The sequence below is a fragment of the Cucurbita pepo genome, chromosome LG18 (genome assembly GCF_002806865.2).
Source record: "Cucurbita pepo subsp. pepo cultivar mu-cu-16 chromosome LG18, ASM280686v2, whole genome shotgun sequence".
Lineage (NCBI taxonomy): Eukaryota > Viridiplantae > Streptophyta > Magnoliopsida > Cucurbitales > Cucurbitaceae > Cucurbita > Cucurbita pepo.
The window spans coordinates 2,852,609-2,880,003 of NC_036655.1; the positions used below are offsets into that span (position 1 = coordinate 2,852,609).

At 35.9% G+C, this 27,395-nt stretch overlaps 4 protein-coding genes, 1 long non-coding RNA gene and 1 other non-coding gene across 6 annotated transcripts in view; 4 read left to right on the plus strand and 2 right to left on the minus strand.

Annotated features, from left to right (window-relative positions):
• Positions 1-5,953: 5,953 nt before the first annotated feature.
• LOC111779848 (protein ETHYLENE INSENSITIVE 3) lies at positions 5,954-9,202 on the minus strand. Its single transcript, XM_023660020.1, has 2 exons — positions 8,842-9,202; positions 5,954-8,266 (listed from the first exon to the last, which is right to left on the minus strand). The coding sequence occupies exon 2, from the start codon at positions 8,180-8,182 to the stop codon at positions 6,323-6,325; it is 1,860 nt and encodes a 619-aa protein (XP_023515788.1). The 5' UTR covers positions 8,183-8,266; positions 8,842-9,202; the 3' UTR covers positions 5,954-6,322.
• Positions 9,203-15,006: 5,804 nt separating this feature from the next.
• On the plus strand, positions 15,007-15,854 carry LOC111780675 (lamin-like protein). Its single transcript, XM_023661142.1, has 2 exons — positions 15,007-15,205; positions 15,318-15,854. Exons 1-2 carry the CDS (start codon positions 15,007-15,009, stop codon positions 15,641-15,643), a joined length of 525 nt encoding a protein of 174 aa, XP_023516910.1. The 3' UTR covers positions 15,644-15,854.
• A 2,135-nt stretch (positions 15,855-17,989) lies between these two features.
• On the plus strand, positions 17,990-22,252 carry LOC111780713 (leucine-rich repeat protein 1). The gene is made up of 6 exons (XM_023661190.1): positions 17,990-18,435; positions 18,983-19,054; positions 20,209-20,352; positions 20,736-20,807; positions 20,929-21,000; positions 21,954-22,252. Exons 1-6 carry the CDS (start codon positions 18,209-18,211, stop codon positions 22,024-22,026), a joined length of 660 nt encoding a protein of 219 aa, XP_023516958.1. The 5' UTR covers positions 17,990-18,208; the 3' UTR covers positions 22,027-22,252.
• Positions 22,253-23,728: 1,476 nt separating this feature from the next.
• On the plus strand, positions 23,729-23,812 carry TRNAL-CAA. Its single transcript has one exon. It is a non-coding gene; the product is annotated as a tRNA-Leu (tRNA).
• Positions 23,813-24,673: 861 nt separating this feature from the next.
• LOC111779557 (protein YLS3-like) lies at positions 24,674-26,110 on the minus strand. Its single transcript, XM_023659619.1, has 3 exons — positions 25,695-26,110; positions 25,064-25,156; positions 24,674-24,953 (listed from the first exon to the last, which is right to left on the minus strand). Exons 1-3 carry the CDS (start codon positions 26,014-26,016, stop codon positions 24,814-24,816), a joined length of 555 nt encoding a protein of 184 aa, XP_023515387.1. The 5' UTR covers positions 26,017-26,110; the 3' UTR covers positions 24,674-24,813.
• Positions 26,097-27,395, plus strand: part of LOC111779558 — a 1,724-nt gene continuing 425 nt past the window's right edge. Inside the window, exon 1 of the long non-coding RNA XR_002812704.1 lies at positions 26,097-26,191. This is a non-coding gene — a long non-coding RNA (uncharacterized LOC111779558). The remainder of the gene's footprint in view (positions 26,192-27,395) is intronic.

The following is a 27,395-nucleotide window of genomic DNA, read 5'->3' on the forward strand; positions in this document are numbered from 1 at the left end:
ATAGGAAATTAGGAATGATAAAAAATACTCAAGTAAACAATTATTATAATATACTAAAACAAAATACATAATCCCGACGTCTACTGGATCTTGAACAATATAGTCATGTTACCTACTTATCTTGAACAACTTTTAACATTGAAGACTATTCCCATAGACAACACGGGTCGTTTTAGCATGTTTGGTTCTCACTCACATGTTTTCTAGGAAAATTTATGATCGCTCAACATAGAATTGTTTCAAACAAAGTAATTGAGTCACCGAAAACCAAGACACACGTTCCTTTTCAACAATCATTGAAACTCCAATGTTAATCATGTTTATCTCTGAGGAACTTTGTGCTGACACCATGTGTGGGTCGTGTGTAGAGAAGTATTTTGTCTAGACTGGAGGCCACCTAAGAGACTATAATTTTAAATGATAGGTTCCTATTTATGATTGCATGTGTTTCATTTCCAGACTCCATAATGGGTCTCTTATGAATTATTCTTAAAATACTCAAGTCATCTAGTACCCTTATATTTCAGGTGAAGGCAAGACACCATTGTACGGTTGACAGCGACATCGCATTAAAGACCATGAAACCTACATAGGGTAGTTGCATTCATTTTCGTACATCTTAGATTAGTATAAAACATTGATCTTTTAATACTTTTCTTGGTTCTATTTTAATTTACTGAATATTTCCTTTGTGGCATTCTTAAGACTAGAGTGTACATTCAACCCGACAACCCGGACCAACCCAACCTGAAGTATAAGGGTTGGGTTGGGTTGGATTAACATGGGTTCATTTTTCTGAACCCGAACTGAATCGATTCAATTTCAGGTTCGTAAATAAAACCATGGAGTTGACCTGAGCCAAATAAAAATATATAAATTATATTAAGAATCTTTCTATATTAATAGGTTCGAGTGTTACTTTGGCCTCTCTGAGGACACCCACGCTTAAGTTCGGCAATGATATAAAATTATGGTTGACCCTTGATCATATGATTGTAGACCTATTATACAAAGTTTGTTGTGGTCAAACTTGTTTTTGACTTTTTAAATTATCCACTTTTATTTTATTTTTTTAATTCCCAGGTAAATCATTATAAATTATTATTAAATACGAACCTTAGTTTAAATATTTATATTAGAAGCACCCAAACATTATTTCCCAAAAGTATCAAGAAAATCATTGAACACAACAAACTTTATGTTATATATTATATAGTTCATAAAAAATATATAAATGTATTTCTAAAGTCATATGATTCATATTTAAATCCGAACTTAATCAACTTGAACTATCCAATCCAGATCATAAACAGTAAGTTGGGTTATAATTTTTATCCGTTAAGTCAGATTAAATTTTAAAAAAATAAAAAAATTGAATGGATTTACAGGTTGACATTTTCCTAATCAGATCAACTCAAAAATAGAGTTACAATCTAACTTTACTCTACTTTAAAAATTATTACGAAGATTAAAAACATTTGACGTATAAAATTAATATTAGTGATGCAGGATAACATGTAAATATTTGATGTTTGAATTTTATAAAATTTTAGTTATTAATATATTAATATATATATATATATTAAATAATTAAAAAAATAACCCGACACCTCAACCTGAAAATAGAAGATGGGTTGAATATCCATTAATACAATATTTAACTAAAAAAAGGAATTAAAATAGCATTAATAATCCAATAAATAAATAAATAAATAAAAGGATTAATAATTGTGTTAAATGAATTATGCCTCATTGGGAAGTTCAATGAATTAGATATAAAATAATAATAATAATAATAAATTAATTAAATTTTATTTTATTTATTTATTTATTTTTGGATTAATAATTGTGTTAGGCAATTTTGACCATGTTTTTTTTTTATTCCAAAAAAGAAAAAAATCTACTTTTTCTGCACAAAATCTTACAAAATTGATTTTTTTGGATTTGCTTTTTAATTACTTTTTAAAAAAGATTTAGCTTTTTTTTTTAATTTCTATTTTCTAATAATTTCATGATATTTTCTTTATATATATATATTTTTAATATTTGATTAAATATGATTTTAGCATTGTCCCATAAATGCGTTAGTTTTCCTATGTTTCTAGATAATATATTTTTTTTTTATCTTAATTGTTAAATATTGTTGATACGAACCACGACCAATGAATTTTCATACCTCAAGGTCCAATTACAGAGACGAGAGCTAGGAAGCTACAACAAACTTTGTACACTTATATTCAAGGTGAGCTCATCAAAGGAAATTTTAGAAGACGTTGGAGACCTTCCTTGTATGTTGTGCAAAGTTGAGCTTTAAGAAAGAGATGCATTAAATATGACATTGGTCCCATTTCATTCCTCGTACTATTTAATTATAATTTAAATATTTGTATGTCATATTTAATCTACGTGGGTTACAATATAGCATTTAACTCTTATATTAAAAACTAGCTTACACATGACAAACAAATATTTATATTTAAATTATAATTAAATAGTGCAATGAATGAAAGGTGCTTATTAGTCATTCTTAGACTAGTTCGATAGATTTAGCTGATCTCTTTAGCTTAACTTTGCACAACATACAAGGAAGGTCTCCAACGTCTTTTAGAATTTTATTTGATGAGCTCACCATAGCTTGAATATAAGTGTACAAGTTTTGTTGTAGCTTCTTGGCTCTCNTTCATTTCGAACTATCTTTTCTTACTTTAGGGTTTATTTCGGACGCTGTCAAATGACTAAAAATTAAGTGGATTAAAATAAAATATTTAAAATTAAAATTAAAATAAGATTAGAATTAAAAGTTTAAATAGAAGACATTGTTTAGATTTTTAAATTAAGATGAAAAAATATTCAGGTTGGTTGGGGCCGGTGACCGGAGCAATTTAAATAGAGTTAACAATCTAATCCTCTATTTTCGGGTTGAGTGGTCGAGTTTAATCCTATTTCCAAATTAGTCGGGTTAATCAGACAAAAAAAAAAAAAAAAAAAAAAAAAAAANCAAAACCGAACCAAATTCTTTATTTTAAAAAAATTCAACCCAACTGTTATTGTGACGGCCTAAGCCCAGCTTTCCCTTTCGAGCTTTCCAGCTTTAAAAGTCGTCTACTAGGGGAAGGTTTCCACCCTCTTATAAATGGTGTTTTGTTCTCCTCCACAACTAATGTGGGGCATCACATTCCACCCCCTTCGGTGTGCAGCGTCCTTGCCGACACTCGTTCCTTTCTCCAATCGATGTGGGACCGCCACCAAATCCACCCCCTTCGGAGCCCAGCATCTTTACTGGCACACCGCCTCGTGTCTACCCCCTAAATGTAGTTTTCTTTTCCTCCCCAACCAATGTGAGACATCACATTCATGGTTTGGGCTGAGTAGTTCGAGTTATCGAGTCATATAAACACTTCTAACGTTCACCGACCATACAATTTATTATCACAAAAGAAGGGTATAATTGCAAAATGGCAAAATTAGAAGGACTTAATTGCAAAATGAATGGAACCCACAAGAGTAGGGTATGGCCATAGTTTTTGGGATAGGGTGAGTGTCCATTATTAGCAGAAGAAGCCCTCCAAGTAGCTGTCTCCAATTCCAATGCCATTTCATGATCACAACCACCCATTCATTTGGACCTATTCTAATCAAAATTATTAATCTTTCAATTCAAATGCCATTCATTTTTGCCAACCATTTCTTAGACATATATCTTCCATATCACCTCATCGATTGAGTTAATGTCGATCGGGGTTAAATCGTCCGAAATCTCGCTATGATGCCATTTATAACAGTCTAAGCCTACCGCGAGTAGATATTGTCCACTTTGGCCCGTTACGTGTCGCCGTCTGTCTCATAGTTTTAAAACGCGTCTATTAATGAGATGTTTCCATACGTTTATAAGGAATATTTTGTTATCCTCTTTGATTGATGCCGGATCTCACAAAGGTTTTGGCCTGGTAAGTTCGTTGTTAGATTGAGTATCAATCCGTAACTATGACCTACTGATGAGTTCTCCTAAAAAAAATTTGACCTTACGTGTGGTTTAAGTAGACCATGTGACGTGATGTATATAAATTTGGAGTAATAATCAACACATACCTAAATGTAGACCTAACGTTTGAATTTTTACTTCAAAAGAAAACGAGTTTAAAACTTTATTTTAGATGTTCGATTAAGACTTACACTCTTCTTTACATTTAATTCATGACACGTTGAGGCAAATCCATAAATATTTTTAAAAGATGAGCAAAATTTTAGATTTTAACGAGATATATATATTAAAATTTAAACTTTTAATTTTTTAAAAAATGTTTAATAAGTTCTTAAACTTTCAATTTTGTGCTAAATGGATCTTCGAACTTTAAAAAAAATGACTAATAAATTTCTTAATTTTCAATTTTTTTATTAAAAAATCCAACTTACGATGCAATATTGAAATTTTAGGATCCATTTTAACGTAAAATTTAATTTTATGTAAATTAAATTAGTTTATTCTTAAATTTTTTAATACTCGACCGCTTGTCACAATCGCACTTTTGATGGCAACGGACTTACGATTGTGCGGCACTCATTTTCCAACGACAAGTGAGCTAAGCCAATTCGTTCTTGCGTCGCCTACGACCAAACGACGTATACTCGAGCCTCTGACCTCGGTTTTAAGAAAAGGTTTTAGAAAGCGAGGGGAGATTTTTGAAAGAGACGTTATATAAGCAAGCAAGCGAGAAATAACGACGACTCACAGTATATAATTTTGAGTAGGGAGAAGTTGACAAAGTTTAAGAACCAATCAAACGAATAATTTATAATTTAAGAAAAAACAGAGAGGCGTGGCTAAAGAAGTGGTTTGAAACATTGAGCGCCGACATGAAAGGACAATTGTTGGAGGAGCCCCCACCGGCCACCATCACCAAACCAACCATAGCAACAAAGTAAGCCCTACCTCCCATACTTATTACCATCTAATATTTCTGCAACTTGCCTTGTCTCCTTCCCAACCCCTGACAATAGATAAGCTTCACACCACCTTGCACTCAAATCCAACCACTCGGGTTCATCCCGTTCGGTAAAAGAGTGTTCTTTAAATCTTAGGAAAGCATTCGAGACTGACCTGAAGTGTGTTTATGTACTAAGGTGGCGTTCAACCTGTATCATTTGAGAGAAACAAAAACAAAGCACTCTAGATCGAGTTCTTCCTGATTGAAGACATTTCAGACTGACTTGAAGTGCGTGTATGAACTAAGATGACGTTCAACTTGTGTCATTCAAGAGAAAAACAAAAACAAAGCATTCTAAACCGAGTTCTTCCTGTTTAACACGATCAGGTGTAAAGAGGTCAGCTTGAAACGACTTTTTAAGTGCTTACAAAGAACAACTTTCAAAAAGTGCTTTTTAAATCTTAAGAAGACGTCCCAAACTGACCTGAAGTGTGTTTATGTAAGTGTGTTTATGTACTAAGGTGACATTCAGAAAACAAGAAAAAAGCATTCTAAACCGAGTTCTTCTCGTTTAACACAAGCAGATATAAAAGAGTGCTTGAAACGATTTTCTAAGTGCTTAAACCGACCTGAATTGTGGTTATGCAACAAGGCATACATTCAACTCGTGCCATTTGAGGGAAAAACAAAAACAAAGCATTCTAAACTGGGTTCATCCTGTTTAACACAATCAGGTGTAAAAGGGTATGCTTGAAACGTCTTTCTAAGCGTTTAAACATTTAAGAACATTGAAAGGCATTCTAAACCGTCCCTAAGTGTGGCTATGCAATAAGACAGACATTCAATCCGTGTCATTTAGTTTCTTGAAGACAACAAGACAAAAGACTAAAAATCGTCATCAAACGGGCACCCGTTTAGCTGTCGGGTTTGACATTCCAACCAAGCCAACACAGATTGAACCCTCCAACAACTCTATGGTCTCTATAACTTTCATTATGCAACCACTAAAATGAAGAGAAGACAGAAGGGAAGACGAAGATGTTGTAATACTTATTCATATAGACAATCATTTGGACATGTAATCAACAACAGGGCAGCAGAGCAAGCAGTAGCAGTAATACTAGAAGTTCATACGAAGGATTCTCTCCACTTATTATCAGTCTAATGGAGAAACTTAGACTTACATTACATGATGACCTTAATGATATATTCTACAAGCTAATCACATTTCTATTCAGATAAACACAGTTTCACCAAGTTAGGCAAACCCCATAACAGAGAGATCGAGAGAGAGACTCGAACCGTAAAAGTACCTGCTATGAATTTCACTGCTGCAGCGGTTGCTGCTGCTTTCGATGGAAAGAATGCGTCGGTAAAGCATCGAATTGAGATCAGGCTCAATGATACCATAATGGAATATCCTGCTGTTTCGACAGTGTATCGATGGCTGCTGCACCGGGTAGTTCTTCTTTGAAGTCGAAGGTCGACAAATCGAATGGAGAGCCAAACATCATGTGGAAGTTGTTGTTGTTGTTGTTGTTGTGCTCGTGGTGGTTGTTTTCGAAAGGTGAATTCATTGGCTTAAACTGGTTGAATTGGCTGCTAGAAACGTTCGATCCCTCGAAGAAGTTTCCGTCCATCATTATACCTTGATTGCGAAAGTATTCGTCTTGTTGAGGTTGGATCTTTAACTGAGGAAGATTTTGGTTCTCCGTGATAGCGCTGTTACCAGTGTTTACGTTGCTTTGGTTTCCTTGGATGTTGGTGTCGTAGATCGACATGAGCTCCCTGATCATCTTTTGGTCGTCTTCTGGAACGCCTAAAGTGGACAGGTCGAAGGACGATGGAACCGAGCTAACTGGGGGTGGAGCTGACTTGGGCGGGGCGAATGACTGAGGGAAGATAACTGGTTTAACCTCATTGACATGAAAACTTGAGCCATTGAATTCTGAAGAAGTTCTATATGGACAGGACAACTGATGGTTGTCTCTAGACGTCCTGTCGTTGAACCCGAGACGAAGCTCGCTATAAGGACACTGGAGGAACTCACAAGTATAGATCTTCTGATCCATCATCATGTTCAGATCGCTGGTCGGTTTCCTCTTTCGCATAAAATCTAAGTTTGTAGAAACCTCTCCTTTGATTGCATACGGTGGTTGTCGAAGGGGCACCCGTTCTCTCGTTCTCTCCATTCCCAAGTTGAATGAGCAGCTATGGTTATCAGGTTTACGATCTTGAACATCAAAGCTCGGTTCCTCCTCAGCGCCTTCTACATCGTACTCGCTGCAATCGTTAATGACCAACGATCCACTACCCCCACCGGAAGACAAAGGCGGGCAAGAATTGGGATAAAGCTCCCGAGCCAAGACCTCCTCCTGGTTGATAATAGCAAGCCATGTAGCACTCTCCTTCGCAGTCATCTTGTCCTGCAAACACTTCGACTGTCTAACAAGTTTTCGGATCTTGGCGATATCAGGGGACATATGCTTGATTACAGCAGTCAAAACACCAACTTTCCACGCTTTTTTCAAGTCGTGGGGCTTTTTGTAAGGTGGAGGACCTTGGTCCTTCGACAACCCGAGCTGAGGCCACCATTCCTCGACTCCAGTAGGCCACCACGGTGGAGGAACACCTTTCTCCAATGGAAATCTTCTTTGAGGAGGGTCACAGTGCTGCATCAAAGCTGATAAAAGAGATCCAAGGGTCGTATCCTGAAGTTCCTGCAAGGTATGCGGGGTTGGACCGATCGAATTACACCCATCGTTTCGTCCGGGAATCGCATTGTCTGCCTGGTACTTAGCTATGGCAGCCGGTCCGTTTCTATCAAATCTAACCTTGTCTTTCCACCATTCACGCAGATTATCCGATGCCCCGGTTACTGGCTTTCCCTTCTCTGGAATTATTCCATATACAAAACCTTGAGCATTACAAACTTCCATAATCTTCAACATGTACTTCAAGATCCCATCATGAGCCCTCGACATCTTCTTCCTCCTAGCCTGGTCTTGAGACTGTCGCTGCTTCGCGATATCAATCCCTTCCTTAACCTTACTTTGCTCTTTAAGACGTTTGAGACGCATCTTGTCCCTCCACATCCTCCTCTCAAGCTCATCGACATCGATCTCTTCATCAGAATAATCATCTTCCACCACAACTTCAGGATCAGCTGGTCGAGCTACGACATCTCCATCCACAATCGGAGCCGAAAGGAAATCCATATCGTCACAAAATCCCATCTCATTGAACATCATCATCATTAACCCGAAAAGGGTATTCACCAAACTCAGATTTACACCAAAAACAATAAACAAATCCTACTAAAATTCACTGTGCTTCCTTACCTATGCAAATAAATTTCAGTCAGACTCAGAATCAATAAAGAGACATTCATTTCATTCTGAATCGAAAAAATCGCAGCCACGAATCGATACATATAACGAAGAACACCATTTATTCCCTCTAAAAGTTCCTCAAAAACTAAGAGAATTCCTTGTTCTTTCTAAATATTCTTATTACATGCAAAGTTCAACCAAATAAAGAAGATCAAACAGGAGACAGAACAATTTCTTCAAGCTGTTCTTAATTCGTTCTACACAGAAATTAAACTCAGAATCAAAACACAAAAGAATCAGAGCATTAAACATCAAATCAGAATCAAACGCTTCAACACAAAGTAATCACAAAATCAACAATCAGATCTCATCTCCAACCTGAAAACGAACACATATCTTCAAAAAAAGAAAACAGAACATCACAACCGATCATCCTCCAAAAAAACCCCAAAATCAAATTTCAAAGCAAAATCAAACAGATTCAGATCTACAAACAAAATCCAACTCACAAAACCATCAAAAACACCCGTGAAATTACTCAAAGAAAAAAAGGAGTAAACGATTAAACAAAGAACAAAAACAACCTGAAGTGAAGAACAAGAGAGAGATTAGAACTGGAAGTCAATCCAGGAGGAAGAAACCGAGTGATCAGAGAGAAAAAGGAAGATAATCTAATCTAATAAAGAAAAGTTGGGGGAAGGGGGGGAAGGGTTTGAAGTTTCATGTGAGATTAAAAAAGAAGAGTCGGTCGGTCCCTTGGTGACTGTGAAAGGTGAGAGGTCATTGGTGAAAATGGCGATGGTGGGGACTGTACTTTTGAAGGGAGAAAAGAAGAAACTCCCGAAATCCAGAGGAGAGAGAAAGAAGAGAGAGAAAGCGTTTCTTTTCCATTTACATGTCGAAAAGCTCTGAGAGCTTTGGAGAGTTGCACATGGCGGAAAGCAAGAAGGAAGATCCAGAGCGTTGGATAAACACAAATTTCTATTTTATTATTTATTAAATATTTAATTTTTCAATTTTCAACCATTTTTCTCTATTTTTTTTTTAATTTTGTCTTAATTATAATTTTTTACAAATATTTTTATAATAGAAATTTAAATATTTTTATTTTTAAATTACATATTATATTATTCTTAATAAATCTTTATAATATTCGATATTTTCTTAAATTCTTGGATCAATTTATTCCCGACCAGAAGAAATTTCTGTAAAATTAGAAATACCCACGAGACAGGAAAGAGCTGTAAATTCTTTCTCACTCCCGTTCTCGCTTCTTATTTCAATTCTCATGTCTATGAATTTTCTCATTTATTTTTGCACCGAACATAGTGAATATTCCTCGCAACGAATTCGCAGTAATCAAATATTTACTCGAATTATATATATATATATATATAAAAAGGTAAGGGATACTTTTAATTTTTTAATATAATTTTTATAAAGTAAATAAAATTTAAAAATTGGTAAGTAAAAAAAGTTAGAAAGTAAAATTATGAATGGAATAAATTAAAGAGCGTTTTATTTAATTAAAAAAGAAAGGAAAATAAATAAAATAAAATAAAAGGAAAGAGAATTTAAGAATAGGAAGGGTACTGTGGGGACCGCGCTGCTTGTCGGCTTCTGAGGACACTGGGGCCCACCATTTGAGGTGCATTTTATTTCTCGTGGAATTTTATTATTAATTTAATGTTTTTTTTTTAAATTATATTTTCCATGAAAATTGATTCTTTTTTATTATTATTATTATTTTATTGGAATATTGGCCTTTTCCCCTAATTTTATTAATTGTAAATTATAATGGGATTGTTTCTTTTTCGAAGACCAATGATGTATACCATGTTACCATGTATGATAATATTAATTTAATTTAATTTAATTTAATTTAAAACTAAATTAAAATTAAAAGTCGTTATGTCAATCGATTTGTATTAGCTTACGCTCGATGTCAATATGGTCACGTGTATTATTATAAATAGATAAATAAATAAACGTGGTTGATAATCATTTTATTTTTTATTTTTTATTTTCGTAATTTGAGTTATAAAATTTAAAAAATAGTAAATAGATTCTTCTTGCAACGACTCAGATCCACCGCTAGATATTGTTCTGTTTTGGCTTTCCATTTTGGGTTTCCCCTCAAGGCTTTAAAACATGTCTGCTACAGAAAGTTTTTCACAACCGATGTGGGATTCTCACAATCCACCTCACTTGGGGGCCAACGACCTCGCTGGCACGCGTTCCTTTCTCCAATCGATGTGGGACCGCCACCAAATCCACCCCCTTTTGGGTCCCAACGTCCTTACTGGCACACCGCCTTGTGTCTACCCTCTTTTGGGGAACAATGAGAAGGTTGGCACATCGTTCGGTGTCTGGCTCTTATACCATTTGTAACGACCCAGATCCCCCGCTAGTCCTCTTTGGACTTTCCCTTTTGGGCTTCCCCTCAAGACTTTAAAATGTGTTTGCTAGAGAAAGGTTTTCACACCCTTAGTGTTTCGTTCTCCTCCCCAACCAATGTGGGATTCTCACAATCCACCTCACTTCGGGGGCAGTGTCCTTGTTGGCACTCGTTTCTTTCTCCAATCGATGTGGGATCCCCGCCAAATCCACTACCCTTCGGGGTCCAGCATCCTTACAAGCACACCGCCTCGTGTCTATCTCCCCCCCCCCCCCCCCCCCCCCCCCCCNGACACATCGTTCGGTGTCTAGCTCTGATACCATTTATAACAGTCCAAGTCCACCGGTAGCAGATATTGTTCTCGTTGGACTTTCCGCTTTAAAGAAAGGTTTCCACACCCTTATAAAGGGTGTTTCGCTTTTCATACAGTGGTGTGGAAACCTCTCCCTAATAGACACGTTCTAAAATCGTGAGGCTGACGGTGATATATAAAGGGTCAAAGCGAATAATATCAGCTAACGGTGGGCTTGAACAGTAATTATTTACAAAACTGATTTTTACCACGTAAAGTGATTTCACGTATACCTTATTATCTACCATTAATTTATCACAAGAAAATGATACATTAGTAATCTAGAAGGCGTTGACTATTATAAATATTCTTTTTATCTTTTGAATGTAAATTAAATGCCCATCCTAAATTAGGTAGGGAGCTACATAATTTGAACATTGTAAGTTTTATATGGATAATGTCATTTACTTTTAAAGTTTATTATATTCCACCCTTTTTGACTTTTTTTTTCAACCATAAATTAACTAAATGCTCTCGATCAGCTCTCGAACCCTATATTATTCGAATCAAATCTAAAGCCGATTGACCTTCTCGATCGATTTGTTTTTTAAAAAACATGTTTTTATTATTAAAATACTTCATCAACTAAATTGCACGTATGAATCTCGTTTATTAGGAGTAAGACAACCAATCTTTAATAGTGTACTTGTCTTGATGGGCAAGGGAGCACAATGGTTGATGTGGCTTATAGAGCCACAGTATAATAACCCAAACCCACCGCTAGCAGATATTGTCCTCTTTCGGCTATCCCTTTCGGGTTTTTCCTCAAGGTCTTCAAAACACGTCTACTAGGGAGAGGTTTCCACACCCTTATAAAGAATGTTTCGTTCTCATTCCCAACTGATGTGGGATCTCACAATCCAATCCTCTTCAGGGCCTAGCGTCCTCGCTAGCACTCGTTCCTTTCTCCCGTCGATGTGGGATCTCACAATCCACCCCTCTTTGGGGTCCATTGTCCTTGTTGACACTCGTTCCTTTCTCCCATCGATGTGGGATCTCACAATCCACCCCCATTTGGGGTCTAGTGTCCTCGCTAGCACTCGTTCTTTTCTCCTATCGATGTGGGATCTCACAATCCACCCCCATTTGGGGTCCAGTGTCCTTGCTGACACTCGTTCCTTTCTTCCATCGATGTGGGATCTCACAATCCACCCCCATTTGGGGTCCAGTGTCCTCGCTAGCACTCGTTCCTTTCTCCCATCGATGTGGGATCTCACAATCCACCACCCTTTGGGGTCCAGTGTCCCTACTGACACTCGTTCTTTTCTCGAATCGATGTGGGATCTCACACACAAGGCCACTCTCTTTGTGATTATAAAAGGGTTGTCATTAACCTTTAACGACGAACCATATGCGCATACGAGGTCTATATTGGTATCAATGTATTGGTTGTACTAGGATCGTGCCTAGAAGCATATGTTATGCAGTGTCTGTAGTTAGTAGGTAGAGGGGTCGCTCCCATGTCTATATGACCAAACGAGCTCTATTAGAGAATATCCAACTAATTCTCCAGTAGTAGATTGTCTACGGAAACAAGAGCTATATATGTCCTTCAACTTATAGCACGAGAACAATTCCTAACCCTTGAGATTACTTTTACTGAGACGTGCTTACGAAAAGCTAGACCTCATGACTCCACTGATCAGGGAGTGCTCAATGAAGCCTGCCTCCGAGAACCAATCATTGAAGATAATCACGAGAATCTAATGATTCAAATTAGCTAAGAGGAGTCATATGATATTGGGTTTAATAGCTTCGGGTCGAGACTTCAGGCTATTACTTGAAGGGGCTTGTAGACACGTGTTACTTATATATTGAGTGAACGAGTATGGCTAGTGTCTATTTGTGAGCCCATGAGTTGAGCTATTTACTCGGTAATTTTCTACTCATGTGTGCTACCTTTTATCCTATGTAAGTAGTACCGAGTCGTCTGGTGATGATGAGGGCGTAGCAAATCTTAGCGACTACAAAGCTAATTTGTTTAGAGTATTGCTTAGTCTCTACCGCTTCTACCGTAAATCTATTTTGATCGTGTATTTGTAAATTACTTTATTCAAATCAGATTTATTTATTTTATGATTTTTTTTATAATATATATATAATAAATAAGCTTTGTTATTTGTCATTTCTTTTAATTATTAAATTTGATAATATTAGCATAATAAAACAAAATAAAATAGCTTTATATGGCACGTGCTACATGTGATTCCTTTGTTTCACATGTTTTTCAACTTATTCTATTTTCAAGTCAACTTCAAGTTTTGTGATGAGGACAAAAACGTCTTTGTCTTTTTATATTACCTCAATAAATAAATATATATATATATATATATATATATATATATATATATATATATATAATATATAATATTTAAATTTTATAACACCCGGGTCTCCGAATCTTTAAATTTGATATAAAATAATACGGATGAAAATGTTACTAACCCAACTGGAAGTTTAAATCAAGTTGAGCTTACGACCTTCAATTTCGAAGTTCGATGGTCACTGTGATTATTGAGCAATGTCGATGGAGAATTTTCTACTTTCAGAAGGGAAATAGGAATCCGAGTTACACCTTCTAAAAAGACACTGCCCGAGACAGTCAAATAAGAATCCCGACATTGCCCGAGAATTTTCTACCTTCAGAAGAATATTGGAGTCCGGTGGAAATAAGAATCCCAGTTGCACCTTCTAAAAAGTCACTGATCGAGACAGTCAACTTGATGAGCAGAAGCTCAAGGACATGAAAGTAAAAACGTTATCTTTTTCGGGAATTGAATAGTTTCATTATTGAAATGATTGCCAAGAAAGACACATCCGGGACTCTATAAAGAAATATCAAACTTCTACTTAGGTTTAGCGTCATTTACAGGCATTAGGGAAAGAATTTGAGACGCTCCACGTGAAGGCGGGAGAGATGGTGAACGATTATTTTGCACGGAAGAGGAACCAGGTTTGAAAGTGACTTATGAAAAAACATATAATCAAGAAATAGGTCGTGACACCTATAGAAGATGGTATCGGAAATTTTTTGACAAAGGAAGGAAGCAACCACGTAAAGATCTCTGAAGAAATATTGATCATGGCAGAAGCTGTTAATGGAGCGGTTCATATTCTAAATTGGATAAACGAAGCGTTATCTGTATTTTATTTGGAGTTAGTGAAGAATCCGAGATGTATCGACTCTATAAGCCCATTGACAAAAAGATAGTTATCAGTCGAGATGTTGTATTTGAACGGGATAGATGTTGTATCTCTACGTCGTGAACCACCACCGATCAAAATTAATAGGTCAATTTTCATTCAAAATCGATACGAGTCGACCAACCAACACGTGCGTGGAAATAACCATTCAAAATTTTAAATCGATGAAAATATTGGTGGGCTTCCCATTGATGTTCAGCCCAGTATATTAATGGGCCTTTTTACAATTGGGCCGAAACCGTTGATGTAAATGCCACAAGATTTGTAACTATTTACAATCATGCCACTATAAAAATAAATAAATAAATTACAAATTGAGTACTTTTAATTTAAATTTATAGATCCATTTTATATTCATAATTTTAAATTTTAATTAATTTATTAAATATAAATTAAAAATTTATTGTGAATTTAAAAAAAATAAACTAATTGGCATCGGTTGAAAAATCCCGAGCTGTGTCGTTCTTCGAAATATTGAAAATCTTTTACCTTCTATCAACTAGTCGATTTATATCGTTCGATTGAAACCGACGTTATTTATTAACAAAACCCATTTGAAGCGGAGCCGATTCTTGTCTCGTTGCCTGCCCCGACGTAGCGCTTCGAAAAATGGAAGAGGGGGAAGAAAACCAAGTGTAGAATTTGTGTAGTTCATGCATATATGGTCTCTCAACCTCCATTGCATGAAAATGCATGAGATTTTTGTTTCTCAAACACAAATTTAGCCTTTTTCTCTTCATTTTTAGGGCTTCCCCCACCCTCCTCCTTCGATTTTCAATTCAAGCATCAGAAGAAATGTTCGGGATGACAACGGAGGTGGCGACCGTGGCAACAGTGGCGGTGGTAGTCACGATGGCGGGGTGGTTGCTCGGTGGAGTTGAGGGTAGAGAACCAGTGTTGCATAGAGTTGGAGGAGGAAAATACACTTGGACAACTAATGTTAACTTCACTGATTGGTCAATTCACGAGCATTTTTACGTTGGTGATTGGCTCTGTAAGTTTTTCATATAAACTTAGGGTAAGAAGTCGAATATCGATCAAATACGAAGATCGTTTAAGGAAGCTGGTTTTTCTCCGTTACTAACGTTTTCTTTAACAATTTTCAGATTTCGGGTTCGATAAACGTATCTACAACGTGCTACAAGTGAACAAAACGAGCTACGATAGTTGCAACGAGAATGATTTCGTTTTCAACGTAACGAGAGGAGGACGAGACGTGTTTAACCTAACACAAGCAAAGCCATACTACTTTCTAAGCGGAAGAGGGTTTTGCTTTCAAGGAATGAAGGTTGCTATCTTTGTTGAAGACTCGCCTCCCATTTCATCACCCAGAATTTCAAACCATTCTTCATCTATTCAACCATTAAAGCCTCTCTCATCCCTCTCGGTATTGATCACGCTTGCCTTCACTAAAATCGTTCTTCTAAATTAGGGTTAATTCATATCGTTATAACGTCGGTTAGGGCTAGACCGTAGCCTCGGGTTTGAATCTAGTCTTAGTTTTGTTAACAGGGTATGATAAAATAAATTTAGAGTCGGATTTAAGTTAATTACAGACGTCGATGATTAGGATTACAGCTAGGGTTAGGGTTAGAGTTAATCGGTTGAAAATCTAAATTTTTAACTCGTTAGAAATTTATATTTTGGTTATTGTTCGAAATTGTGAAATAAAAATACTTTTACGATAAATCAATTTCTTATAATTGAATAAATAATTAATTAAACATTTTCACATGGTATTAAATAATATATATATATATAAATAAATAAATAAATAAATAAATGTGAAATAAAAATACTTTTACGATATTTAATTTTATTCTAAATCAGTTCTTTTGATTGAATAAATAATTAATTAAACATTTTCACGTGGTATTAAATAATATATATATAAATGAAAATGTGAAATAAAAATACTTTACAATATTTAATTTTATTCTAAATCAGTTCTTATAATTGAATAAATAATCAATTAAACATTCCTCGTAAAAATATTTTTATTTCACATTTTTATTTATATATATATATATATATATATATATATATATATATATATATATATATATATATANTTGTGCGGTGCGTATCCTTGCTCTAATTTTCTGTACCGCCTCGTTGGTGATGCGGACCAACTCAAGTCCTATGAGAACCCTCTTTGTCCCAGCACAATCGCCCGTTAGGTTTCATATATATATATATAAATAATAAAATAAAGATACTTTTACGATATTTAATTTTATTCTAAATCAGTTTTTTATGATTGAATAAATAATTAATTAAACATTTTCTCGTGGTATTATATATATATATATATATTAATAATAGTCTCATTTTAAATTTTAAATTGTTATGTTATTTATTTATTTATTTATTTATTATTTTTTGTTATCATGAAATTCTAAATGATAATTCAATATTATATTTTACAAGTTTAATAACACAACTATATTAATTTTTTAAAATAAATTTATAATTAAAAATATATAAAATAAAATAGAAATGTTTTTAATAAAATAAGAGGATGGATCTAAGTATATAATTCCAAAACAAATATAAAAAATGAAAAATAATAAATTATTGGACTTTGAATGGACCATTATCTCATTTACTTTTTGACCCAAACGAGAGAGGATAATTTAAATAATTACCAAATGACAGAAGGGCTTTTTAGTCTTTTCACCTTCCAAATTCCAAAAGCCATCATTATTGACTTTATATTTAAATTCTCCACTTTTTATTTTTATTCTTTAAAATAAAAGAAAATAAAATAATTGTAAGAGAACTGATAATGGGTGATAAAAGTAATTAACCATTTTTTTTTAAATTTGTTACCTAAAAAATTAATTCACAATAATGGTAATTTTGATTGTATTTATGGGTGCTGCTCTCACTCGTTTTTTAGCTGAACTCGAACTTTTCGCTGCGGTAGTCGATAAAACTGTCATGTTGTTGTCACCTTCAACGACACTGTTATGGGTGCTGCTCTCACTCGTTTTTTAGCTGAACTCGAACTTCTCACTACCGTAGTCGATAAAACCGTCATGTTGTTGTCACCTTCAACGACACTGTTATGGGTGCTGCTCTCACTCGTTTTTTAGCTGAACTCGAACTTCTCACTACCGTAGTCGATAAAACCGTCATGTTGTTGTCACCTTCAACGACACTGTTATGGGTGCTGCTCTCACTCGTTTTTTAGCTGAACTCGAACTTCTCACTACCGTAGTCGATAAAACCGTCATGTTGTTGTCACCTTCAACGACACTGTTATGGGTGCTGCTCTCACTCGTTTTTTAGCTGAACTCGAACTTCTCACTACCGTAGTCGATAAAACCGCCATAGTTGCCGTCACCTTCAACGACACTACTACCTGGATCTTCATTACGCTTGCATTTTTAGTTTCTGTGTGGGTTTTACTTTCAAAAACGAAATTTATTGACGGTGGTCATTCGATCTAGAATGATTTAGTCATACGAAATTTCATATGGGTTTGAAGCGGGTGCTCACACAGAGCTTCTAGAACAGTCTTTACGTGATTTCGACCGGTGAATGAGATTTCTACTTATTGCAATCACCCTCGAGATTACGCTCGGGATTCTTCACACGTGAGTGATACCAACAAAGAGACAAAAGAGGATCTTTTGTGTATAATCCAACATAATCTCGAACGTAGCAAAGTCGGGTAGAATTTAATAAGTTTAGGGTTAAAATTGTCTTTTTGGTTTCTGATTTAATAATTTCAAAAATTAAATAAATTGTAAATTAGGGAAGAAAAAAAAAGAAAAAGAAAAAGAAAAAGAGAATCTCAAGAAAGTCGCTCCGAACGCCTGAAACCCCCACCTTCCCTCATTTCCGTTCCGTCTCTTCCTCTTCGTTCTCTCTTTCTCTCTCGTTTTTCGATCCTAAATTCTCTAAAATTACGCTGTTTTCCATTCAGAACTTCAATCAATTTGCAGAATTGCAGGATTTTTCGCTGCCTGAACCAGTCTCAGGGTTAGCCATGGCGGCGACTCGGTTCTGGGTTTCGACTTTCTTCTTTCTCTTTACAGTAACCCTAACTTCTGTTCTTCACGTTGCGCTTGCCAACTCTGAAGGCGACGCTCTCTACACTCTCCGCCGGAGCTTGTCCGATCCTGATAACGTGCTTCAGAGTTGGGATCCTACTCTCGTCAATCCCTGTACTTGGTTCCACATTACTTGTAACCAGGACAACCGCGTTACCCGACTGTACGGTCTCTGTTTCTTCGTTTTTTTTTTTTTTTTTTTTCCTTTTTACTATTTGATTGGTTTTTTTTTTTAAAAAAAAGAACAAAGAAAAAAAGAGAGACTGTTTGTGTTCTGTTTATCTTCTTCATTTAGAATACCGGAATTTTCCGTTATGCTCTTCGTCTATTGGTACTTTCTCTTTGTGTTATGCTATTGTGAGATTTGTTTCGTTCTTGCATTATCTTCTGTTTTGGGCAAGGATCCAGTTCATCGTTTCGCGAATTTGGTTGATCGTTGTGTTTTATTATCGTCATATGAGGATCTCGACTGGTTTCCCTGTGAAGTTAAACGAATTTTAATGCTTAAAGATGAACGATAATCTTAAGAAGGAAGTGAAAATCCACCCGTCTTCTTGTTGTTTGACGGATGGTTGGGTGTGAAGGATCGACGTCCAGTATGGTGTTGGAGACTCATTTATGATAGCTCTGTTTACTTGTGTAAAAGCTTGTATACTGTTGGCTTGATGTCATCACTACCAGCTGATCAGACATTTGGTTTTGTTTTTCAGGGACTTGGGCAATTCCAATTTGTCTGGACATCTTGTTCCTGAACTTGGAAGGCTTGAGCATCTGCAATATTTGTATGTTGTTTGTTTAATCACAATATTTAATTCTTCGTTGTTTCACTAAGTGTAGATTTGCCCACGTTCTTTGAACGATATGATTTGCCAATAATTGTGATGGAGTTATTTAAATTATTTCTAGAAATAAATTATTTTCTAGGATCATGTTTCTACTTGATGGTAAACATTTCTAAATTCGTGAATAACTAGTAGGATATGTACTACTTTGACTTTTGACAACAAAGTGTTTGATATGTGTGTGTCCAATGAGTATTGGAGTGTCCAAGTGGCGGTCTCTTAAATATGAAGTAATAGGTTGGTTTCGTCAACTAGTAGAAAGAACTCACGGTATAATTGTGAGATCCCACATCGGTTGGGGAGGGGAACGAAATATTCCTTACAAGGGCGTGGAAACCTTTCCCTAGTAGACGTGTTTTAAAAAACCTTGAGGGAAAGCCCAAAAGGAAAAGCCCAAAAAGGACACTATCTACTAGCAGTGGCTTGGGCTGTTACAAATGGTATCAGAGCCAGACGCCGTACAGTGTGTCAACGAGGATGTTGGGATCCCAAGGGGGTTGGATTATGAGATCTCACATTAGTTGGGGAGGGGAATGAAACATTCCTTATAAGGGTGTGGAAACCTCTCAGTAGACGCGTTTTAAAAAGCTTGAGGGGAAGTCCGAAAGGGAAAGCCCAAAGAGGACAATATCTGCTAGCGGTGGACTTGAGCTGTTATAATAATGCTGCTGAGGAGACTTGGATATCTTTTCTATTCCAAACTACTTCCAAATTCTACTAACTCTTATACTTACCTACACGCCTATTTACAACCCTCCACTCTACCTGACACAATACGAAGTTCAGTTGAAGAGCCTCATGCTTACATCTCTTCTAACCATTTTCCAAATAATGCTGCTGAGGAGCCTCATGCTTACTTCTCTTCCCCCCTAATGGCCTTTCTACCTGTTTCTTGTATCTCCTCATGAGATTCTATCTAAGGGAAAGCCTATCACAAATTGTCCTTTTAATTTGAATTTTGCTGCTCCTTACTTTCTCAATTAGTTCTAATATAAAAAATGGTTGGTATGAAAATCTCGTGTGATATACTAAATATTTAATCTGGTTTTGTATTGATTGTTGATTTTTTACTCTGTTGCCAATAAAATATGTAGGGAACTTTACAAAAACAACATCCATGGAACTATTCCAGATGAGCTTGGAAACTTGAAGAGCCTCATCAGTTTGGACCTGTATAACAACAACATCACTGGACGAATCCCTTTTTCTTTGGGGAAACTGAAATCTCTTGTGTTCTTGTGAGTTTCGTTTACATTATTCATCCTTGTTCAGCTTGGTTATTTTTGATTTTGAAGTTTTATGTTCTTTCTAACTCCAACTTGTATGGACCAACAGTCTTTATAATTTTTTAGTATGATCATCATCTCGCAAGAAGTTGTTGCTTGTGAATATTTCATTTTTAGAATTAACTCTACAATGTTTTGAAAAACAACTTTTCTCTATCCATTTTCTGAAGAACAATCTCTTTCCGCTTCTGCTTGATAGTTGATGATAGGATTATGAAACCTATGGCTGTGATTTTTCTGTTACTGAATTGGAACTAAAATCTGAAAGAATGCTTTCTCCAGCTATCCTTTCTTTTCACATTTTTTGTCTGAACTTTTTCTTTCTTGTTTTGCAGACGGCTTAATGATAACCGATTAAATGGACCAATCCCAAGAGAACTGACTGCAATTACAAGCCTTAAAGTTGTGTAAGTCTCTGTATAATTTCACTGTTGTGTAGTAGCCATTTAGGTGATATACATCCCTGGTTTAAATTTTGTGCAATGTCATGTGATCGGTTTATGATGCATTGTGTCTCCTTTGTTTCAGGGATGTCTCAAATAATGACTTGTGTGGAACAATACCAACCAGTGGACCATTTGAGCACATACCTTTAAACAAGTAGGCTTCTGAATTTATTTCCTTAACTATTTTTATTCTCTTATGATTCTATATTTTGGAATGCATATAAGTGTGAATGGCAGAGTAACACTCTTTTGCCAGCATCAATTCAAAGTGAAAAAAGATAAGAGAATGAATGATACTTTGTTTTTATCATAATATGTGGACTTAATCCCCCTAATATTGCTGCGCTTTAATCAAAATTAGTGTCTGTAACGATGTTGCTAGTAGAGATATTTCATTATTTACCTTCTCATACGTTGTTCGGTAACTAATTGGTAGATCCATCCTTAACCCAATTAAGGCAAGAAAATGGAAATGGCTTTACTGGCTCTATTAGTTAAGGAAATCGTTCCCGAGCAGAGGGTGATTCAAGAGGTCTCTCTTACAAGATTAGAAAAAATCTTTCCCCCCATCTTTCTGAGACTTCATTTTCAACGAATCGCCATTCCTCCGTGCCGCTACACTTTGGCCTAACCACACAACAGATAACTTAGAACCAATGGTGTTATTACTCATCTACCCTTCTCTCACACAAACCACCCTTCTCACTGTTCGTATCTCTACTTTTGAGCTTCTAATTGGTTGGCTGGCGTAAATTTCTCTACCGAGTATTGAGCCTACCCACTTATATGATTGAAAGTAATGTCGGATTTGGAGACTTGTGATAGGAGGCTGAGGAATTAACTCTCAAATCTTAGATATTCCATGTGCACATTTATCTGCTTGCTGCAGCTGTGTTTATATTATTATTGTTTACTCTTTAATTTGAGTCTGCGATGTCGAGACTTTTGGTTCTCATGATTTTGGCAAGGCGATGTCGAGACTTTTACCTAACTAATTTCTTCCCACTGCTTCAGGCCATGTACATGATATGCTTTGTAGTCTTGGTTCTCCCCATCTTTGAATATACTCTTCTCCTTGTACTAATCAACAAGTTTCCATTGTTGCAGCTTTGAGAATAACCCTAGAATGGAAGGACCAGAATTGTTGGGACTTGCTAGCTACGACACAAATTGCACATAGAAGGTGATGGCTACAAAATTACAGCTTCAGAATGAGATAGGGGTTCGGGGGAAAAGGTAATACTAAACTCCATAGTGAATTGGAAAACACTATAATCTAAAATGACATGACAGACTAGTGTTTGTAAATTGTAATTCCAAATGCTTTTGGTTGGTATCTGTAACATTATTTTTCTTGTGTGACGATATGAATTTGTGCTAATGTAATTCTATCAACTGTTTGTTCATCTTGTTGTCTGTTCAGTGAAGAGAGTTGGAATTTTATCTTATTTTGATTTTGCCAACTTTCAAATTTATCTTATATAAGGTGTGGGGTATAGATCAATGAACATTTGATTTCGTAATCAACGAATGGATAATGAGAATTCCTCTTAATTTGGAGCAATATTGGGAGAATGCCAGAAGACTGTACCTAGTAGAGTTTAGAGGTATGGGAGTTTAATTACGCTATAATTGATTTGCATGAATCTTACCATATAAACTTAGCTATCTAAATCATATTTGACATCTCTATAAAATCTCTTGTAGAACAAATATGATTATCTAAAGATGCCTCAATTTGACTTTTTGTTTTGTAAAATGGCCGTTTGAATATATATCTTATATAATTTTTTTGGTTTATGAATGTGATGTACCACATTGGTTGGGGAGGAGAACAAAACACCCTTTATAAAGGTGTGGAAACCTTCCCCTAACAGATGCATTTTAAAGACTTGAGGGAAAGCTCAAATAGGACAATATCTACTGACCGTGGATCTGGGTCCTTACAATGAACGAACAAATAGACGATTAAATGGATTGGTTTCATGGGGAAAAAAGATGTTGAATTCACTCTGGGTATTAGTTAGGATGGCGAGTGGTTTGGCACTAGATTCAAGTTTTGGTCTCTTTGTGAGAGGGCTAGTTTATCTAAATAAAAACTATACTTTTTCAATCTCTTAGCTTTGATAATAGTTCTTTCACTAGCTGCTATTATAATATTTCAATTATGAATGGAAATTTCTCGAGTTAGATTATATTAAAGAAAATATTGTTGAGCCTAAAGATTAAATAGTATTATTATAACCTAAGATTAAAGTTTTAAATATTACGTTATAACATTAAAAAAATGTTATTATAAATTAAAAGATAGCATAATATTTTTGTTATCTTAAACATGTTATAGCTCTAAAAAAGTGCTATAAAAAGTTTTCATAACAACTTATATAAGCTATTGCTTCATAATCTATTATAGCATCCATTGTAGCTATAAAAAGTCTTAGACTTTTAATAACATGGGCGGTCACGACGTACGAAAAATGCTATAAAAAGTCTACAATAGCATTTTTCGTAAGCTATCGTATCTATTATTTGTTGTAGCCGGTGTGGGTTTAAAACCCACTTAAAATTTGATACCGGACCATGTTGGAGGTTTTTCATCTCTGGTCCCAATATCGTGCTCTCTGTCTCATCAATAAAGATTTATTGGATTTTTAAAATGTTATATATTTACAATGTAGGTTTGATTGGTGTAATGTTTCAACAACTACTACACAATTCTATAAGAATATAATAGACTACATGTTTTGGTCTCCCAAAATGCATATATATGATGACATCATCGTTTTCTATTACACCAACAACCTTTTCGTCAAAAGTATCACCATCGGTTGGCAAGGGAACAGACTACTCTGGATCTTTCTTGGGTCTTAACAAAATTACAAGTTAGGATGGCCGAGTGGTCTAAGGCGCCAGACTCAAGTTCTAGTCCTCGTAAGAGGACGTGGGTTCAAATCCCACTTCTGACACTTTGTAGTCATTTGATACCAAAGAATTCTAGCTACTATAATAATGAATAAAGATTGAGTGGTCTAAGGTGCTAGACTCATGTTCTAGTCCTCGTGAGTGGGTATGGGTTCCAATCCCACTTAGACCAAGGTGTTCCGAGTTTGGTATGTGCTACATTTTACATGTTTTGGGTTCCCAAAACCAAAATGCATTCGATAACGACACATCTTTTTTATCTCACCAAAAAACGTTATGAGATTAGCCTACTCGAATCTATCTAGATTTTCAAGACGGTATATATTTAAAGGTAAATGAAGAAAATAAAAGATCTGCCTCGATTTTTCAAACTCACCACACCAACAGACATTCCATTGAAGGTATCATCATCTGTTGGCAAGGGATTAGGTTACTCGGACCTACCTCGGTTTTCAAAATGTTATATATTTACTGCTCGGTCTTAACAAAAAAATATAAGTCAGGATGGTTGGGTGGTCTAAGGCGCCAAACTTAAGTTCTGGTCTTCGTAAGAGGCGTGGGTTCAAATCCCACTTTTGACAAAATTGAGCAAGGTTGATCAATTCGACTCAGTTCAACTAGTCTAGTTTTGTTCGTAAGAGGCGTGGGTTTAAATCGATTAATTTTTAGTATTTTTTATAATTTAACCGAGAATACTTTGAAAATATCCCACCGCTTCAATTTTGCTAACTGATAAACATGAGGCAGCTTCGTTGACGGCTCATCTCGATAGAATTGAATGGAAAATCGAATGATCTTGGAGGACATACGGAGTTGCACGATTGAACATGCTGCCAAACTGGTAAGTAAACAAATCCTTGAAATCTTATCATTTGTTCAGAACCAAGTTTCCGTAGAAATTTGAAGAAAAAACTTGAATTCGCCCCGAATTATGTTTCTAAATAGTGCAAGAAAATGGCATGTAATGAATTGTCGGATGATCAAGAACTCGTGAACTACAAAGAGAAACAACAAATTAGGGATTTGAGGGAATTGTGTTCTGCTTCTATATGAACTTTAGACTATTGAGATGCGATAGAATGAAGAACCCTAGCAGAATCTCCATAATCATCCCTGCACCTCCAATCGGTTTCTTCCTCGTTCCACCGTCGCTTTTTTCGTTGGCAGTGGACGAACTCCCATGAACTGTAAATCAAAATCACCGAACAGAGAGAAACAGTTCAAAACCGATTCAATATACTCTAAGGTAATGATTTTCTGTTAAGTTAGATGGAAATTTTGGGTTTGGTTTTTACCTTTAGAATCTGGAGCACTGCTTGGTTCACTTGTGGAATTTGACTCTTTGAATATCTTAGCTTCTGTAGAGTTTGGTGCTAAGTGCAAAAGAGCTGAAAATCCATATACAAAGCATGGTTAAATACAATACCCAGAAGGTGTTTGACAAAATGCCCAGCTGAGAATTAGAGGGCAGAGCCGTGGAATTTTTTTAATACTGATGCACTCAAGGTGTTTGACAAAATGCCCAACTGAGAAATTCAGTGGAATACCATGAAATTTGAGTACAAACAACTACGACTCGATCCTAAGTCCATCGCTAGCAAATATTGTTCTCTGATTAGTCTTGTGTGAATTTCCCTTCAAGATTGTTAAAACCCAATCACACAGCTAGCAGATATTATTGTTCTCTGATTTTTCTCTTTCGAGCTTACTCCCAAGGTTTTTAAAGTCCAAATCCACCACTAATCGATATTGTTTTCTAATTTTTCCCTTTCGGGTTTCCCCTCGACGTTTTTTAAACCCAAGATTTCGTTCTCCTCCACAACCGACAGATTTCACACTCAAGGTGTTTGATACAATGCCCAAGTGAGAAATACAGTAATGAAAAACACAGGAAACAGTAGAAAACCATGAGATTAGTTAACTTACAGATACACTCAGTGATATTAGAAGGAGCATGGCAGGCATTAGGGAGACCCAAAGCGAGGGAGCCATTGATTTTAAGGCCAAGATTAGGGTCATCCTTGTCCTTGATAAGAACACAGAGGCACTTCTTACTCTTCTGCACCACCTGCTTGAGCCCACTGCAGCAATCAATGGTAGGCGTTTTGGCATCGCCGCTAACATAAGGCAGGCAAGGGGCAAGGCCGATGAGTTGGTCTGAGCACTCAGTTCTATCTTGGTCTATGTTAGAGGCTGCAAAAGGAGCTAGCAGGAGAAGCAGCAAATTGCAGAAGACAAAGAGAGCCATTGGAGATGGTGGGGGAGATGGGAATGGAGTTGTTGGTTGTTTTGGTGTGTCAGTTTAGGACTGAACTTGCAGGGGAAGGAAGAGAAAGGAAGCAAAGGTGTTAAAAGGGAGAGGGAGGAGAGGCCAAATGATTCTCTGCGTTTATCAAGGAGCTATTTTGTCATGTGAAAGGATGGTATGTCTTCTTCTGCTCTAGCTTTTTTTTTTTCCCTAAAAGAAAGCTTAAATTTTAATTTTGATATATATTTTATTTTAAGGTAGGGACGAAAAAAGCTTTCTATATTCCATTTTTATTTAATTTTCCACCTAAAAAGAATATCATTTATGTGAAGGAGAACAAACCATTCTTCACAAGGGTGTGGAAACCTTCCCTTAGTAGATGCCTTTTAAAGCCTTGAGGGGGAGCCTGAAAGGAAAAGTATAAAGAGGAAAATATCTACTAGCGGTGGATCTGAGGCGTTACAAATGGTATCAAAGCCAAACACTGGACGATGTGCCAGCCCTCTCGTTGTTCCCCGAAGGGGAGTAGACACGAGGCGATGTGCCAATAAGGACGTTGGGCCCTGAAGGGGGGGGTGGATTTGGTGGCGGTCCCAGATCGATTAAAAGAAGGAGTGTCGCTAGGCCCCGAAAGGGGTGGATTGTGATGTCCCACATTGGTTCGGGAGGAAAACAAACCACCATTTATAAGGGTGTGGAAACCTTCCCCTAGTATATGCGTTTTAAAGCCTTGAGGGGAAGCTCGAAAGGGAAAACCTAAAAATGACAATATCTGCCAGTAGTGGATCTGGGTCGTTACAATTTATTTATTTATTTTATATATATATTAAAGACGGGATGAGACGGAGATTTGGGCAGGGTAGGAAGCAAGGAATATAATCCCCGTCTACTATTCTGTTTAGCTAGAGGAAAATTTCTTCTCCGACTCTCCTCATTTCTCATTTAAATAGAGACTTTTCATTCCGTTTGGGACGGATTTCTACGGATCAAATAGACATCTCTAAATATAATGAAAAAAGGTCGTAAGACCTTTATTTCGTTAGGGGTATGTTTTGGATCGTAGGTGTGGAGGTTTGTAGTGAGAATTTAGAAACCTACCCTTGTACAATAAATCAATAAACCGAATAGAATGATATCATAAGAACGCATTACTTCACAAAGTTAAATTGAGCTGATTTTAGTGATAATTGTTATGTTAGACCTTTAATCATTCATTCTCGTCGTTGTAATGATTAAAAAATTACTGCCTCCCATAAAAGCTTCTAACTTTTAAAAGTGAGTGTTATTTTCAAACTCGAGAAAATGAACTTAGCATTGATTTTTTTTTTTTTTTTTTTTTTTTTTTTTTTTTTTTTTTTTTTTTTTTTTTTTTTTTTTTT